At 40.9% G+C, this 18,349-nt stretch overlaps 1 protein-coding gene across 7 annotated transcripts; it reads right to left on the bottom strand.

Annotated features, from left to right (window-relative positions):
* Positions 1–960: 960 nt before the first annotated feature.
* PCNX4 (pecanex 4) lies at positions 961–16,808 on the bottom strand. 7 transcript variants are annotated; one of them, XM_056347418.1, is made up of 13 exons: positions 16,672–16,808; positions 13,576–13,626; positions 12,164–12,890; positions 11,379–11,450; positions 10,341–10,520; positions 9,735–10,249; positions 8,797–8,897; positions 8,526–8,648; positions 7,894–8,257; positions 5,137–5,240; positions 3,644–4,680; positions 2,889–3,075; positions 961–2,523 (listed from the first exon to the last, which is right to left on the bottom strand). In XM_056347418.1, exons 3-13 carry the CDS (start codon positions 12,850–12,852, stop codon positions 2,272–2,274), a joined length of 3,624 nt encoding a protein of 1,207 aa, XP_056203393.1. In that variant the 5' UTR covers positions 12,853–12,890; positions 13,576–13,626; positions 16,672–16,808; the 3' UTR covers positions 961–2,271. The 7 variants fall into 7 exon arrangements, with proteins under 7 accessions (XP_056203393.1, XP_056203391.1, XP_056203394.1 ...); XM_056347416.1 differs by lacking the exon at positions 16,672–16,808 and adding an exon at positions 16,285–16,600; XM_056347419.1 differs by lacking the exon at positions 16,672–16,808 and adding an exon at positions 15,557–16,213.
* Between the last annotated feature and the right edge of the window lie 1,541 nt (positions 16,809–18,349).

Genomic DNA, 18,349 nt, shown 5'->3' with positions numbered 1-18,349 from the left:
ACCAAGAGCTGTAACTCATGTTTCTGCCAAAGAAAAAAAAAAGACTTGAAAGAGGGTTACAGAAAGCCATGACATGAGTCAGGGTCATACTATTGCAAAACATGCTGGAATGCGTGAACTGGCTCTGTGTATTGAATAAGGGCCGGAGGACACGCTGCCTGCGATAGCAGGGGACGGGACGTTCCAGTGCATCAGAGCCCAGCCCCACGTTCCTGCGCACAAACAGGAATTCTGCATAACACCGATTCTGCTCCTCCATCTGGTACCAATTGGGATCTCTGCTAGAACACCAGGGCCACTTACCAGCAAAACTTTTCAAGAAGGCTGGGTACCCGATGGACAGCACCCGAGGAAAGCAAGAGAAGGATCACAGTTCTCTTCAGTTTTTTTTCTCAACTAGTTTATTCAGTTTACAGAAGACAAAGAATGAGGGCAGAAGTTAGAGCCATCTTTAAGTAAAAACTGCTGCTGCTGCAAAAAAAAAAAAAGTTAACTGAATTTTCTGTGACCATACAGAAGACAAGTAATAAGAAGCTAACAATGAGGCAAGGAGGTTTAATTTGATTTAGGAAAAACCATGAACTTCCCAACTGCTGCAAGAACAGCAAAGAACTGGAGCAAACTACTTGACTTTGTGATACTCCTGGTATTGGAAGTTTTGAATCAGATTAAACATTTTCTAGGAGTAGTTCCTTTTGGGAGGGAGCCACAATAGGTACTCTCTAAAAGCCCCTTCCAGACCAGATTCCATGACTATCTCCAGACCGTTCGTGGCCAAGCAAGGTAATTTTAGGTTATCAGGGCCTTCACTCCTGCACACCAGCCAACTACTAAAAGCTGCTGTTGATGTTCTGTGTGCATTTCATCCTGTACCTCAGAGTGTTACACCATGGAGTGTGACGGGTGTTCCCTTACCACTCCTGAAACCCACTACACAGTTTGCAGATTATTTTTTTAAAATCGTTTTTATGGTCACTGATCAAAAGAAACAGCAAATAGCCAAGTATGGAGTACACAGTCCTGTAACAAATTTTACCCGATACAAAAAGGTCTTGAAGGCGAGGAGTAAAGTAATAAACGTGCTCCAAATTACAACACTGGGTGTTCCAAACCAGTACGAATTCCGGAAGGGAGCAGATCTGATTTAAACTGATGCTACAGGTTAAAGACAGACAATTACCTACACCCTGCTCAGCATATGCCAGCAGTTACTACAGATCTACAGAGAAAACACATTTATTGTTATTAGCACATAAACACATTTATGTGCTAATAACTGGAACAAACAGGGTAAGCCACTGGAGAGATGACCCAGACCTGTGCTATTACAAACCAACTGCCAAATTCTGTTCTAACCTGTGGTAAGGTTAAAAAAATAAAATTACTTCTGGCACAGACAGCTAGATTTCTGCCCCCCCTTCATCATCAAGCTCTCACTGTATTTGTGGAAGACTGGGTAGTGATGTGGACACCGGTTGCAAACAACAATGTATATATAAAACTATGGATATTGGAAGAAAGAGATAAAATTAATCCATTTGGACTTACATTTCTTCTCTCCCCTAATGACATATTTACTTCTTTCATCAGTAGGTCACACGGGTTATTAATGCGTCAGGATGCACACTGTTTTATATAAATTCTCACTGTCCCCAAAACAAATGCTTTGGTAAAAATTGTCCCTTACAACTTACTTTGTTAGAGCACAGCTGATAACTTACTACAACTAAGGAAAAATCAGCGAAAGTCATATAACAAATGCTAAAACTGAACTCCCTCCAATACAAATTGGCCAGAATAAAAAAAAATTCATATAAATATTCGTATGTACACTTTGGTTACTAACTCTGTGGCTGACGGTACTACAGTGAGCTGTAACCTGACTGTCAGTGCAAGTCACCTGTCCAAGAAAAAGAAATAAAAATAAACCAGAATGCATCAAAAATAGTTAATGATCAGAATTGTGCTGCTCTTCTCTAAACTGGAGAAGAGAATTTCAGCATCTCATGGCTCGTCGGCCACACAGGCAATGGTGTCTCACGTGTTCCAGCAGCAAGAAAACAGTTCAGGACTTCCTGCCTGCTGAAGGCTCTGGTAGCACCATCTCTGTGCAACTCATGTACGCTGGCTCGGCACTGCCATCCAACGCCGTTTTAAGAGTAAAATCGCGTTTGTAGTGTATAAACGTAGCATGAGCATTTGATTCCCAACATGCAATGAAAAATACAAAACAATCGTAATAGTAATTAAAAAAAAAGTGCTACCAACATTCTAGAACAAAGGCAGATGCAGAAGTTCAGATGAATACACAGGGTAGCCCAGAGGTGGGTCCGCAGCTTGCACCGTTAGGTTGCGCAGAAGAACTGGGTGTGCCTGGATGCTGTAGCGTTCTTCATCATCATTTGTAGCATACAGCAGCTCCCAGGACAGGTTTGCCCACTGACCTCGGACAGCTTCATCATTAAGTTTTCCCACTTGTACTAACAATTCCTGAAGAGTAAGGACTCGCCCAGTGTAAATTCCCTTTAAGAACAAACACATCAATACGTTCAGTACACTCCCCAAGAAGATACACAAGCATTTTGCATACAAAGCACTAAACGAAGCTCTGGGGCTACATACTATGAATATTGTTCCTTTACAAGTGGCAATGTATAAACCAGTCTCCTTGGTTCAATTTTTCTGTGTAGAAAGACAATCAGGAAATATTGCTGCACCTGAGGAACGACGCGGTGTGATTTTCAAAACCGTGATGTCAGCTCCTCTCTAGTACAAACACAAATTTGTTCGTACAGCCTTCATGTTTTGGAACACAATTTAAAAAAAAAAGTAACAGTGGAAAAGGAAACCAAACTTTACCCTTGCATACTAGTAATTTTTCTTCTTACCATGTTTGGGTCATGCCCCAGTGAAAAAAGGTATGGCTTTTCCTGAAGAACTGCCTGCTGCCACTCAAGATCTGATACCAGTCCAATGTACCAATCATTTTCATATTCTTCCAGGTAGTTAACCAGCTCTTTGAAGTTCTCCACTGGACCCAGGCTCGCTTTGTCAACCATAAGTTTAAAAGTGTATCTGAAAGGCACAGAAAGTCATACAGCAAGCAGTGCAGCACAAGGCAGGAGGAAGAAAGCCTCCTCAGGCTACAGAAGGTGGAGAGGCACCACCACATGCTACCAAGCACAAACAACTTTCTAAGTTCTTGCTTGTCAGCCGAGTCACCGGCAGTTAGTACGGGTATGCTTTTAGCTCACCCAGATGTAAAAACACATTAGCTTAAACATCTTTCATTCACCTCAAATACTGTTCTTGCTGCCTGATAATGGAAAGTGTCAAACCTCTAACTCCACCACAATTCTCTTAGATTATGGGGACAATGAAAAGGGGTTGTTTTTTCCCCACTTAACACAGCAGATTTCCAGTGCTAGAGGCAGCTGCTGGGGGGAAGGGAATAAGGAAGGAATCTCCTTATCACAGTGTTCACTGCCTGCGGTTACGGGCAATATTTATGTAGGAAGAAGCTACAGATACATTTAAATGATACAGTTTTAACATGAACTACTCCTAGGGAAGTGATACTTACTTCAAATTACAAGACTCTTTATATATTTTTTTATAATCGGAGGGAATGTTTTTCTTTTACCTGAATGCTTTTAATGCAAGTTGGAAAAGCTCTGGTTTGCCTGTTAGCCAGTCCAAACCAACAGACCACGGGATACCACCAGTATAGGCTCTGAACACATGGCTCGGGGCAGGCACGGTGTTATCCAGGCCAAACAGACCAAAACAACATGACAATACTCCATGGATGTATAAGTCTTTCAAAGCTTTATCTTTCATAAGGTCTTCAAGTAAATTAGAAGGCTTTTCTTTCAGGTGAAAAAAGTCCAGCTGACTCAAAATGAAGTGGTACCATTCTTCTGGAAACCTCCGCCTCATTTCATTGACTTTGGAAGAAGGCACTGGGGCTGTTCTCCATTCTTCAGGAATGCTCAATAGCTCCGAGTAAGAGCAACTAAATTCAACCTGAGGTAAAACTTCTTGCTGTTTCCCTTTGTCTACAGCAGGAAGCCCAAGGACAACAGCCCTGTATAATTTATCTTCCGGTGACATTTCTGGTGGGACATCTTGGCTCTGTGTTTCTACAGATCCCGGAATAGACAGATGTACTTTTGGTGTAATTCCCAACTGCCCAAGTTCTTTTCTGTCTTTCATTCTGCCACTGGGTTCAAGATGAAAAATGACACTATCATCAGTCCAGTCCTCAATTGTATCAACACTAAAGCTGTCTTCTTCCCTCAGAGGCCTGGATCTTTCTACTGAACCGCTATGCTGGTTATCTGGAAACGATCCTTTCTTGCTCTTGTTGGCGTTGCCTGAGCTTTCCCATGTTTTTGATTTTTTATAACAATACTGGACTAGCATCCATACAAGCACTTTAATGAAATCATCTTTCAGATGCTTTAAATTCTCATGACAGTCAATTATTCCAGATAACACATTTCTGGCATCAGAATACAGCCGCACAGGTAGAACAGTACAAGGAGTCAAAATGTGTCCAAAATGGTGATTAGGAGAGAGTATCTTGGTGTGCTCCTGATGTTCGAAGGCCATTTCAAAAATTTCATCAACTCTGTGAGCTTCAGCGGCATGACAGGACGTTTCCTGCAATTCTAGCCCCTAAGGCATAAACGAAAACAATTTGGTTTTAGCCTTCACCAGTACACAACCCTAAATGCTAGCAAGCTGTTTTCTTGCAACAAAATTTTTCTGAACAAATAAAGATACATTCCATTGTCAGTATTTCCACAACTGAAACCACAAATCTAATTAGAGATAACAGTAATAGCAAAGCACTCGCTACAGTATTAGACACAGATCAATGTATTAAACAAATCTTTGCCTCATACAGATTTTATTAGCCAGCTTATTCAAGATGATGTGTCACAAGCTGTATGATAAAAAATATCACATCTGCTCAGCATGTCAGTTGCAGGACTAGTTAACACAGCAATAACTCATCTTAAAAAATTGACTGTATTATCAGGTAAATTAGTTACATTGCTGAAATGCTATACAGCAAAATGTTTGCATGATTTCAAAACATTAACATGCCAGTCCCCAGCATGCAGTTACCTTAATGTTCACACCACAGTAAGTGAAGCCTTTTTCTAACACCAACATCCACATCAGTCTATCCTGAAAGCGGCACAAATAATGTGATCCAGGCAGAAAGAGACCTAGTCAAGAAAAAAACAGAACAACCCAAAACCTATGTATTACTGTGGCATTATATTAACAAAAACCTTTTCTACATGTCAACTGAGGAATTGAACTGCAAACAAAATATTTCTGCTTCAACATCAAAACCAGTTAAAACTGGCTAGCTAGTACACTCACTTAAGAAACTACCTGCAAAGCTAGATCCTGAAATTGTAGTCCCCTCTGAAAAAGCTGTGGAAAACTGGGAAACCCTCATACAGCTTCAGGACTACAATATTCATACTGGACGAGGGTTAAGCAACCCCACCCTCAATTCCCTTTGTAGAGACAACTTTCACGATTAAAGATAATTTTTGCTGAATTTCCAACTGCACAGTTCCCACTGACGTCACCTGGAGATCTAAAATTCCTATGACTGCTGAACGCATTAAGGAATCATCATCTAGCACATAGGTATATTAATGGTCCTATTTCCTGTGGAGTATGAAGTTTATTTCTCCCATAAAAAAAAAAAAAAAACCATAACTCAACAGGACTTGTCTGTATTTCAGAAAGATTAGAAAATATCCCTTAGGATGCAAAATCCCAAGTGCAAATTATTCTGCTCAAGTGCCAGTTTACCAATGGCATAATATCACACCCATTTTACAGATCATAAATAGAGGCAGAGCAAGAGCACCTGCTCATCTTGAAAGATTTGTGAATTGGTATCATACACATTGAACACTAAGTAGATAAAGTGGAAATCATCTGTAGTCTTTCTGAAATACCTTTGTGTGCCTGTGTCTGGAGTGTGAGGGAAAGTATATCCAATCCCACTGTATTAAGGCTGACATCACCAAAAAGAGCCACACAAAATGAACTGGCATTTGAAAACCAAGTCCTGAACAACTTCACATCATACCAAATGATCTGTACTCAAAAATTCCACGATCTGGCTCTCATCATAAAAATTAAAAATAAAAATTAAAAAAATGCTTATGTAAAAAAAAAAAGGTACTTTCTGTATCTTCTACCTATTTCAATAAAAAGTGCAATGCCAAACTTCCTAGCAGCTGGTGGTTATACCGTATTTCTTTTAAGTTATAGCCTGCTGTCAACTTCTCCAATACAATGATGCTGCTCTTAAGGCTGACATTTGCTGCGAGTTTATGACCTGCTTCTGCTGTCACTCACATCCAAGTGACCACTCACACACAGTTTTATAATGTTGTAAAATGAAATCAGTGAAATCAACCATTAAGCTGTGGTTAAAATTTAAGTAACCTTTTCTATCCCACTGAGCTAATGAAGTGCATTTTCTTGCTAACATTTTGCAAAGATTTTAATTCTTTCCTTGCCAGCTGTTAAAGCTACTAAAACTCCTTTACACAGAAAAAAGTATGGTTTTAAATTAGAGACACACAAAACGGTACCTCTTCATTTTGAACTCATCTGAGAAGCCCACATTTTTTCTTGCTTGGAGACATTCATTCACAGGCTTTCCCATTAAAGAGAGGATTTTTTCCTCCTCAAGACTAGTGTTTTAAATTATTTAATCTGAGGCATACATGCCACCAGAGTCATGATGGCTATATAGATATTAAATACATGTATAGATAAAAAATAGATAACAAATACAGAACAGACAGAGATAAATATATTATATATAAAACACATAGGCTGATGCAGTAGACAAACGGAAGTGTTTCTCTTCTTTAGAGGAAAAAAGCTTCCTAGCTTTATTTTTTTAATACCTCTCTCTACACCAGTACTAAAAGTGCAGTAAATGTTTCCTAGTAAAGCACTTGCATACAGTCTTCAGAAATGCAATTAAAGTTTATGTTCATTGTCTTCAAATATTAGTCTACTTTTTCTAGTCCTAAGCCATTTTCTAAAAGGCTTATCTAAATACTTGCCTCTTCTCTAAGGGCAATGATCTTTTGATTATTTAGGTTATACAAAGACTGTTTCTCAAGAAAACGAGCTTGCGATTTTAACAGTTATCCTGCCTACACCTGACAAAAGAGTTGGCATTTCTTCACCTGTTTATACAATTCTGTGGAACACCCATCATGATGTCTTTCACAGGCTTTAAGATAACAAGCACTGTTACAGTCCTACCCTGTGTGCGCAAGATGTGACATTAAGTCTTATCAGCTGGTTCTGTTCTTAACAAATTACTGCTAGTTAGGCTACATCACGTGTTTTATGTACATCCAGTCCATATTTACTGTACCTAATTAACACAGCCAAATTAGCAAAGTTACCTTCTGGATCCTGAGTGATGCAGAGAGACACATAGATACACAAAGAACAGTCTGACACACCTCTTTCTCCCTGCTGTCAAGAGAAGTCAGTTTATTGCCTCTGATGACATGGAATGAGTGCATACCATCCTTTTTGTTCAGTATAAAAACGTTAGGAGTGATACTGTTTCACCACCACTTAATTTCTCCCTATTTTAAAGATAACAAACCAGACCGTTTTTTTTACAAGAATGTAACGACTAGAGATGTATGAGGATAGAAATAATCACTTCCCTCAACTGAACAATCTCCAAATACCAGATTTAAACTCTGCTGTGAAACATGCTTTAAACCAGATGCTATGATTCTCCTGTTCTCCAGCAAAATTGTGTTTCCCAAAATATTTAGCTACATTTCCTTGCAGTGTGGCTAGCGTACCTACCTAGGCTACCGGCTGCGAGTGCAGACTGCAGAGCAACAGCCAGACTCGGAACCATCTGCTGGTAGTACACTGTATCGGAGCAAACACCCGCTGCAGCACCCACAGGGCCCGGCCAGCTTCGGATAGGCCTAGGAAACCCAATCAAAAATACCGGTAGCGTGAAGAGGGGCAGCAAGGGAGAAGAAAGCAGCGCAGAGATGGCAATGAAGGTCAGCAGGATTGGGAAGAAAACAATGTTGAGTGTGATTAAGGTGGCGGTAGATTTACGACGCTGCTTCTTCTCTGTCCACGATGTCAAAAGAATAGCTACGGCAAACTGCAACTTGGAGACAAACTGAAGCAGTCGATCCCGCAGAATACCAACCTGCAAGATACATACAACACGCACATTTATCACATTTATTTGTAGCCTGCATCATATAATATTCAGCACTGCCAAAGCTGCCTTATCTACAATAATTTTAAGAAAATGAAGCGTGATTATCACTGGCTGGTATTAACATGTGTATCTTAGTACAGTTTTTTAGCTTCTACTTGCTAGGTCCTAGACTCTCATTCTCTAATGGGGGAGGGCAAGGAAACAAAGACTTTCAGTGACAAGCATCTGCTTAAATTTACATTATGAAAATTACCAGTAAAAGTCTGATTCCTGTATCAAGGCTCCTGTTCCACCAGAGGTCTGGATTAAACACCAACATTTGTGCTACGGACACAACCACTATGTCCAGTAGGGCATTTTCTGTATTCTGCCAGACCTAAAATAGAGATATGTTACACATACGTTTAAAAATTTATTTCTCTCTCTCTGTTTTCATGACCTGGAATATTTCTTCCAAGTCACCTTAATACTTAAATCATGTAGAAGAGAATTTCTTAGGCTAACATATTTAAAATTCAAATTACCATCCTAAATATTCTTGTGAATCCAATGCAAACAGACACAGAATGAAGATTCTGTAGCGAATGGTCTAGTGACAGGAATGCTATCATAGCAAACGGAGACACTGTAATTGAAATAAAAGAATCATTGATTTCCTTTCAAGAACATAATTAAAGTCTACAGAAGTAAGCAGTCTTATTGCAGAATGGAAATATTAGCATAACAAGAGAACTCTTCCCTGCATTATTACAAACTCTTCTTTGTATTACACCTCCAGGATATCAAACAACAGATTTGGACTGACGGCCCAAGACAGCACATACGTCGATGCTTAGTTATTACTTGCTATTGCTTTTCTTGTCGTTGGTTTGTCTGTTTCCCCAAGAACATGCGAACACTCAAATAAGTAAAAATAAACATGGGAACAGCATTCATCAATCCGCTTCCCTGAACTGATGCTTCTTTATGAAATAATTTAGATCAAATTTTGGTTCCCCCAAAGTAGATACATTGTCCCTAACCTACCAGAAAGGAGACCATTCCCTTTACTAGCAAGTTGCAAGAACCAAATATTTAATCACCCTGAACACTCTCTCAACTCACTTCCCCCCCCACACCCCGAGTACCTTTTAAAAAAATCTACAAGAGCCATTTTTTCAAAAGTGAGTACTGATGTTACAACTAAAATTCTTTAAAATGCCTTGCTTTCGGAGTTGGACTTTTAAAAAACTCAATTTTTTAGGTTTACTCCTAAAAAAAATAAAATCACTCATCACTTTCAAGTATTCTGAACCAGTAGTTTTGACCTCAATGCACAATTTAGTAAAACATCAACAAGTATTTCCGGCTACTTCGTTTTTCTCAGCTCATTCACAGAAGCTTGTACATACAGTAATTCTAGCATTGTTTCAATCTTCCTACAAGCATCATCTAACAAACAACAGACAGTGCATATTCCTACCTAGTGTCAGTAAAATCCTCCTGACAACACCAACTTTCATTAGCCTTCTTTGCTTCTCCATGAACACAGTCACAGTCCTGACATCCTTGGGATAAAAGGGGTTTCGGAAGACTCCAAACAAGTACACTCTCTGAATCTCTCTAAGAATCCACATAGTTATAAGTAATACGATCAGAACGTAACTTGCTATAGCCTGAGGACTGGCTTTGGAAAATGATGAAAAGCCTGCAAATTGATGCAGCAGGCTAGCTTCTATGAGAGCAAATGCCAACACAGTCAAATAAAAAACAAATTCCCTCCACCCAAATTGTATTCTAAGACCTCTCTGCATAGTTTTAGATTTGCTGGAGGCTAAATGGCCGATCATGGTGTGTTTGAAGGCAAAACCAATCTCGCTTAGGTTAAGACTCAGTATGAACCCAAATCCAGTCATGAAGAGGATCACACCAAGAGTGCTGGGAATGAAATACGATGCTATTGCTGTTCCAGCAGAAATGAGAAACATTACTAATAACCTGTGAAGGAGAAAATAAAGAAGATTTGCTTGAAAAGAAAAAGGTTATCAACAATACTAATATATTTTACAATTATATAAACAACATTTACTTTGGGTTACTTGACATAGGTGAACCTCCTAGTCCAAACTCCAACAGTTGTTCCATTCCCCACAGAAAAAGTGCGTCAAGCGGGGGCAGAATTCCCATTGCCCACAAGAATGGCAGAAAAATAAATACGATGTGCAAAATCTGGTTTGTCTGTTCTAGAATGGGTGTGTTGACAGCAAACCTGGATAAAAGAAGAAATGTATTTGACTTCTGTGAAGGAAATGATACCTGATGTGCAGGAAGACTTTCTGTTTAATTACTACAGCTAATCCAGAAGACTAAACATTACATATTAAATCTACAAAACCTCAACCAGTATCTTTAAAAAACAAAAAGAGGGACATACATTTATGCTTGGGGCAGTAATACACTAATTAGAACATCAGAACACGGGCTTATTTTTCACTGAAAAGATCTGAAGCCTTTAGATTACACAGATCAGTCAAGTGATGTAAGTATCCTAATCATTTTGATACTGTTGTGATAATATACTGAAGAAATACTTGTGCAAAAAGAATGGTCCACAGGCTCGAAGACCTCAACTGTTTAACAAAAAAATGCAAAGTATTTTTTCAGAATTACAAAATTCAATTTTTGTGCAAATTCAAGACCCAAGACATAAGCCTTAATACTGAAAAAACTGGCATGTTGCCTGTACACCAAGAGAAAAAATTTCTTTAGGAATACAAAATGTTATTGTCTACATAAAAGCATTAAAATCTTCCTGTAAAAATACAAAAATCAGTGTTAGAAATCTGCGTAAATTCAAAGTCACATGTAGTTCACCAGCTAGCTAATTAAAGGTGGACTGCTAAGGTATTTGGTTTCTTTCTACCTTTTAATAAATAAATAAACCTCAAAGGATTTTTTTCCCCCAGCAATTTAAAGAATGTCTGAATTTTCTCCTCAGGAAATTAGATAGAAGAATTTGGGGTCCAAAACCACATGTGTAATTCTCATATCATAAATGAAGAGGCAACTAGTGTAAATCATTAACAAAGACATCTCCAAGTGCAAAACTAGTAAAATTAAAACATACCTTTTTTTCAAATGCATTTGAAGTACCCCAACTATAAAATATGTACATGTGACAAAGTGATACAAATACCACCTGACAGGGAGAAAGAATGCAGAGTAAACCTAAAAGCATCTTGCTTTAAGAGATGCTAAATACTTCAGCTAAGACACTCATCTGAAACGTGGAAATTTATAAGTCTCCTATTTGTAGGCTGACATAGTTCTTTGTATTACAACAACGTTTAAAAATCCAAGTTCAAAATTCATATAACAAAAATAGTGCAATGTTCACATCTGCTTATCCATGAAAACCAAATTCATAGTCCTTTTTTGCCCACAGTTTAAAACACTCTGCCATCACTTTGCAGAGATTTAATTGGAAAATACTCCAGGACAAATTCTAAATACAAACCCAGCACTCCTGAAGTACATAGTGTTTAGATCTGATTCCAGGTCAGGAACATGTTTTCAAAACACATCCTTTCGAAAGATGCTGATGCAAATGTTCTTGTATAAAAATACTGAAATTGACACTGTTGAAGATAATTTTAGCTATCCCTTACTTAGAAACTGCTCCAACTGCTCTTCCTAATTTATGCTGAATGCTGTAAAAATTTAAGAACAACCTTTTATGCAGTGTAGAGCCTCAATTTTTACCATATACTCTTCTAGGTTCTTTCTTTTACATTCGTACAGCTGATTAAAATCCCAAAATAAATTTTCCTCAGAAGAGTAATTTCATCTGTTTCATCAAAAATATATAGAATAACCATTACTTGAATTAGCTAAATGCTGTATTAAGTTTACCTGTGTGCAAGATCCACTGCAATAAAGACAAAAATGTAGAAAGGTCTCATCAGAGCAGTGATTTCATAAGTATCCAGTGCTTGGAAAGTAGCTGTTTCTGTAGCTGTATTTATGATTAACGAATACGCTCCTATACATATAGTCACCCATCCAAATACAAAGATCATAACTGTTCCTCCAATGTTGCTATACAGCAAGGTTATTCTGTTTGGCAGCAAATACCAAGTTCCCAACCCACACAATACCCCTGCCAGAAGGGAATGAAATACAGTGTTGATTATATACTTCTTGCCAGGAATAATAAATTTTACTGTCTCTGAACCTAGACAGCTGGAAAATTCAAACTCATCTTCATCTGTTAGGGTATTCTGAATTTGCATTCTTTCTACTGTTACTGTTTTCTGCTTTGCATATAGATTTGCCATCTGAAGAGCAAGTGCAGTAACAAACATCAGTCCTCCTGAAAGTGCCGCGGTACAGTAGTCTTTCATAATACCTAATTGGAACAAAAGTGTACCTACTCCTCCCAAAACCCATGGCACCAAGAAAAGAATAATCTGATTCACGTATATGTACAGAGGGGCACAATAGCCTAATTTAAACCGGGGACCTCCCAGCACAGTCTGTGGAAAGCGCTTCAAGAAGAACTCCTGCTTGTAATCATTTAGTAGAGGTACATCTGGACCCATTCTTATTACTCAGGAATGCTGGATGACTATCATCTTTCCTGTAAGAGAACAGAAAGAAAAAGAAGGAAACATTACTGAATCTGGAACTCAGAACTTAACCAGGGAATTCTTCTGTCCTATTTTTGTTTAACAAGTTATAGTGGAATTCTGACAGTGTTAGCAGACATCATCCTAAAGCACCCACAGAATCTGCCAGAATACAACTACTAAGCAAACACCTAAAATGGAAAAAGACTATTTTAAAATGTGAACATATTCTTTAATCTGAAGCCTTACGCAGCAAATGAAACATACAATCTGTTCTTGGGAGATAATAAAACCAACACATGTCCACAGCAGAACACTTTCTGAGAACTTTATTTTTTCTCCATCCACTCTGATTCCTGTCACATCTTGCCACAGACCTCTAAATCCAGTTAATCCTGTTAAGGATCTCCATACACAAGCTGAAGAGTCAGTGATTTCAGTGAATAGCCACATAAGTGCAAGCATACAGTCACACTGAGGTCCCTGTAAAAATCAAAGCCTTTGAAATACACTAACAGAAAAAAAAAAAAAAAATACTAGTAGAAGCATTAAAAATTGTTTTCCACACCAGCATTTTTACTGTCCTCCCTACACGTAAGTACAGTGAGATCCTGTTCTGTAACAAGTGCTACACAAGACATAAAGCAGTTCACTTTCTGCTTCCTAAAACATATAAAATAAAATAAAAAACAGTACTTGAGTTGTAGCAGAATCAGCATATATTCTTCTATATGTCAACGAAGAAAGCTGAAAAAAAGGAAAGAGATACCTGTAAACATTTGCAATTAATCAAACAGAAATCAGATACGAATACTCATTTAGAGATGCTCAGGCAATGTAGAAATAATGAATGTAAGATGGTAACTATGATATTCAAATTTAATGTTATGCTACTAGTCACAAAGGCAAGAATCCATGAATGACCGGTAGAAACTCTCAAGCTAAGAAACAGGACGAAAAATCAGCACAAAACCACAATGCTAAAGCACTTCATCAATGATGATTCTAAAAAAAAAAAGATGATAGTTTGCATTAGTAGATGTGCAAGCACAGAAATTCTGACTTTCTTCTACTGGACCCATATAAGTTGATGAATTAGCCATCATTGCAGATATTTTAAAAATTAAACACTCTGCTCCCGTGGAGTTTCCAAGCTACCATGATTCCTTCTTTCTACAATACCAAATGCTTTTAGGCACTTCTGAGAACAATTTACTCCTTACTTTTAAACAGGTATTAATCATCTGCCTGTAGGTACATGTATGTACCAGGTCAACATGGGATAAATTAGAAACAGTGCAAATGAGAGAGATAAAAGCCCAGTCATATGCATTATCACAACTGGAAATTTGCATTCAGGGTCCACTAAGTTCACAATGAAAAGAAGGACCCCACGAGCTCTCTAGACACATGCCGTGTAGGCTGTGGAATTTATTATTTTTTTTAGAGTTTTTTTTATTTCAATTTGGAATTTGTACACATAGAATATTGAAAACATAAGAGGGTTTTTGGTCATATTATTTAAAGCCATTGAAAGTTTCTTAAGCGAAGGATAAGGCAGCAGTCAGTCTTAATGAAAAAGACACGTTGACAATGGAGAGGGGAATTCATTGCAGTCAGCTCAGGAATTTGAAAATGTAACAAGGACACACCCAACCAAAAACAAATTTCAAATATAATTAAACAAAAATAAATCAAAATTCAGCCAATCTTGTCTAGAAAAAGAAACACTGTTTAGAGGTTGCTGTGGAAGTTACATGCAGTAGATTTATAAGCATGCAAGTGACAGAACCTGAGTTTTAAAAGAAACACAGAACCAACACATGCATGGTCTTGCTTGAAAAACGGTTTTTGGGCATCTGTGTTTTTCTGCACTAAGAAGGGCTATTTTTGTTTCAAGTTCTAGTCTGCATTTGTGTTTGTCAGTTTATATTGCTAACAAAATGTTAACAAAACACTCCTCTTACAGTTTCTGTGTAAACAACAGACATCTCTGTGCGAGACAAAAATCTACATACATAAAACAATACAGTTCTACTTGGCTATACTCCAAAATGAGCCATAAAAAGATCTGAATTTATTTATAAATTAAAATCCCAAGACTGAAGCTCATGAACTATGGAAACAATACTCTCGACTTATCCTCCTGGCTTCCAAACAGTCAGGTAGCACATCAGGACTTCAAAGAGGCACTTGTGCGTGTGTGTCTCCTTATTTCTGTGCAGAGCCCTAGCAACAAGACTCCACACATTAGCGAGTGTTTACAGGATCTGGCTTCAATATACATTCCTAACATACAGGCCTGGCCTGACTCGACAACTTGCCTGGTTACCCAAACAATTTGCACCACAACAGTCTGTCACCACCAGCAGGGATCCCTGCAACTTAGGTAGTACCTTAACAAGGATAGTAAAAGGCCTTTAACACCATAAAGCAACTTGACAAGTTCCTCCCCTACAATATCCTCTGTCCTTATTACAAAAGGAAACAAAGCAAATCTTGCTCAAATTCAGGAATCCACAAAAAGGCATGACTTTTTGTCTAACGAACACCATCCTTCGTGCCCACTGATGGCGGATCTGCTCGTGGTTCGGCTTTACTTCAAGCGGATTACAGAACACGTGTACAGCTCCCAGCCATCTACGTCCTGAAGCACCTCAGCCTTAAAAATACCTACCTCGCTGGTCTGCCAGGCGAATTTTCATGCGAGACCATGTGGTCAGGGTTATAAACCACCTGCCGGCACAGGCCAGCGGAACACCACGGCAAAGGCGCGGGGAAGGCCGTGGGCAGCCCAAGGCCGGGTGCCCCCCACCACGGCTGCAGCCCGGGCTGTGCAGCCAGCAGGCTGGGGTCTCTCCTGAACAGCGCCCATGCCGTCCCCAGCGAGACCGGGGATGCAGCGGTTTAGGCCCCAACACGCTCCATCCAGTTCAGGGAAGCGCATCCCGGGACCACCGTTGGGAAGGGCTGCAGACCAGCCCCTTCCCGAGACACCTCTGCGCCTGACCAGAGCGGCTCCTGCCGGAGCCACCGCGCTTCCCAGCCAGCCGCCTCTCCCTCAGGCCTTCTGCACTAACGGAAATTAAAATAATCAACCGAGCGAGCAAAAATAGAGCCTCTGCTGCTTTCAGCTCCGGCGGAGACGAAGGGGAGCCAGGCAGCCACCGGGCCCGGCGGGGCACGGCCGATGGGCAAACCCAGGAGAGGACAGCGCCGGCCAGGCAGAGCCCGGCGGCTTCCCCGGCCGCCCCCGCACCGCCGCCGCCGCGCCCCGGGGAGGCCCTGGCGCCCCCGCCTGCTCCAGCGCAGGGCCCCGCGGCGCCGGCCGCCCCCGGGGAGCGCCGGGCAGGTGCGCCCCCGCACCCCTGCGCGGTGAAGCGCCTCTGCGAGGCGGGCACCTACCTCTGGCCCGGACCCACTGCAGGTCAGGGGCTTTGCGGGGCGGGGGGAGAAGGGGAACGGGGCTGAGCCTGCGGCGGGAGGAGGCCGGAGGATTGCCGAGCGCTCTCCCCCCCCCCCCCGCCCCAGGGCTGTCCTGGGGGAGTGGGAACGGCGCAGGCGGCCGCCGGGCGCTCCTCCCCGCCAGCGCTGACCTTCGCACCCAGCTGCTGCCGAGGTCGGCGGGGAGAAGGAAAGCGGAGACGGCAGCTAACGGCGGCGGTGAGGCCCGGTGTCGCCGCCGTGGCCCCCTCCCTTCCCCGCCCTCTCTTCCCTCCCCTCGGCCACTGCCGCCATTTTGCCCGCCTGAGGCAGCCAGTGGCGGCTGGGCGCCGCGGGAGTCTGCGCTACCTGCGGGAAATGGCCTCGGCAGCGGGGTGGTGCTGGGTTTCGCGGCTTGTCTTCTCGGTGGGGTCGGCACAAGAGCTGCGAGCGGCGGCGAAGGCGAGGGGCCGCCCGCCTTCCCGCTGCCGGCTGGTGCCCCGCGCCCGGCCGCTCAGCCGCCGCCCTGGCCGCCCGCGCTTCCCTCAGCCGCGCGGCTGCTGGCGGCCCCGCTTTCCAGCGCAGCCATCGTCCTCCTCCGGTGAGACCGGGCGTGAGGCACCTCTCTAGCCGGGGCCTGCCAGCAGCGTCCCGGAGTGCAGAAAAAGAAAAGAAACCCCCTGAGCGGGCAGAGGAGCCGCGGCACGCTGCGCGGGCAGGCCGTGCCCCCGGCGGCGCGGGGCCTCCTCGGCTGCGGAGTTTGGCACCCGGACAGCTTCGGTCTCCTCGAGCTTCTTTTCGTCCCTCAGAGCTGGCATGGAAATGGCAGAGGCTGTTTTTTCATGACTTCTTTAGTAGTCATCATAATTACCCACATTAACAAAAGTGCACGACTGACCAGATTGGTCTGTTTCATTATTATAACATTTAACATTCAGTACACAACATTCTAGTATTACATTAAAACATTTACCACAAATACACAATCCTCAACATTCTGACGTGATAGTAAAATACTCTTTAAAAGTTTCCATAATCTTGACTGGTCAGTATATGTATAATTCAAGAGAACACTGGTTCTAGCCTCAGGTAGAAGAAAATGCATTCTCAGTTTTCTTCTAGGTTAAATAAACGTTAAGCACTCGTTGGCAAATTGAAATATAAATCCAAATACTGCAATACTACATACCACTTCAAATCGCACCCATTAAACATTGAGATTATTTAATAAGAGTGAGCATGCTTAATATAATTTGTATCTAATAATACTAAAATGTGTAATTCACTATTCATTAGAACACCAGGGCATGCATGTCTACCTTAATATCCATGTTACAACAATCACCATATACATTCTTAGTTATATCCAATTTAATCTGAATCCCTAATGTAACACACAGACATACGCTTAGAATTTTAGATAAACTAAAGGATTCACAGTAATCAATTCTTATCAGAAGCATTTTAACCTTTCTGTGGGTTTGTTAATCTTTATTCTTCAGAGGTAATAAAAAGGCAGCTTGGGGTATTCAGTGTAAAACCTTGGAAACACTAGAAAAATGCCCATTTACCTTTGCTGAATTTCTTTTAAATGAAGTTCAGTGGTACAACTAGAGTCCAGCCTCCTGGAAGACAAATGCAAGTATCTAAAAAATCAATCCGTTTTTTTTTCAGGATCCTTGATTTAAGATTTATTCACCCTGTTCTTCAATCTGTTGTATCTGTTGCAATCCTATTAAAATCAATATTTGTATGTCTCGTATATATTCCAAGGTAAATATAATCTCTGTACAATTCACTAAAGGTTGGTAGCAGGTATTTGCTTTTTGTTGACAAGTTTCATCCTGTCTCAGTTTATCAATTCAGTTATGATTTCATGAAAATGATGATTATTTTGTGGAATATGTAAACCCTAAATAACAATTTTAAGGGGGGGAAGCAGAAAACGTTAGATTTATTTCTTTGCAAGCTGCACCACTTGTGTTTCAAAACGCAGAAGGCTTCTTGCCTGTCCTCATTTCCTATGGTTTCACTCTTGCTCAGAAGA

This window comes from Falco biarmicus, chromosome 7, assembly GCF_023638135.1.
Source record: "Falco biarmicus isolate bFalBia1 chromosome 7, bFalBia1.pri, whole genome shotgun sequence".
In the NCBI taxonomy this organism is placed as follows: Eukaryota; Metazoa; Chordata; class Aves; order Falconiformes; family Falconidae; genus Falco; species Falco biarmicus.
This window is presented reverse-complemented; position numbering and strand designations above follow the sequence as displayed.

Bases quoted from the DNA above. Each gene is read 5' to 3' on its own strand.
- PCNX4 (XM_056347418.1), bottom strand. From the start codon at position 12,852: ATGGGTCCAGATGTACCTCTACTAAATGATTACAAGCAGGAGTTCTTC. The intron at 10,521-11,378 runs GTATGTTTTAAT...TCTTTTATCCAG, and splicing joins CAAATGCATTTGAAAAAAAG to GTTTGCTGTCAACACACCCA. The intron at 8,649-8,796 runs GTAATTTGAATT...TCTCTATTTTAG, and splicing joins TCACAAGAATATTTAGGATG to GTCTGGCAGAATACAGAAAA.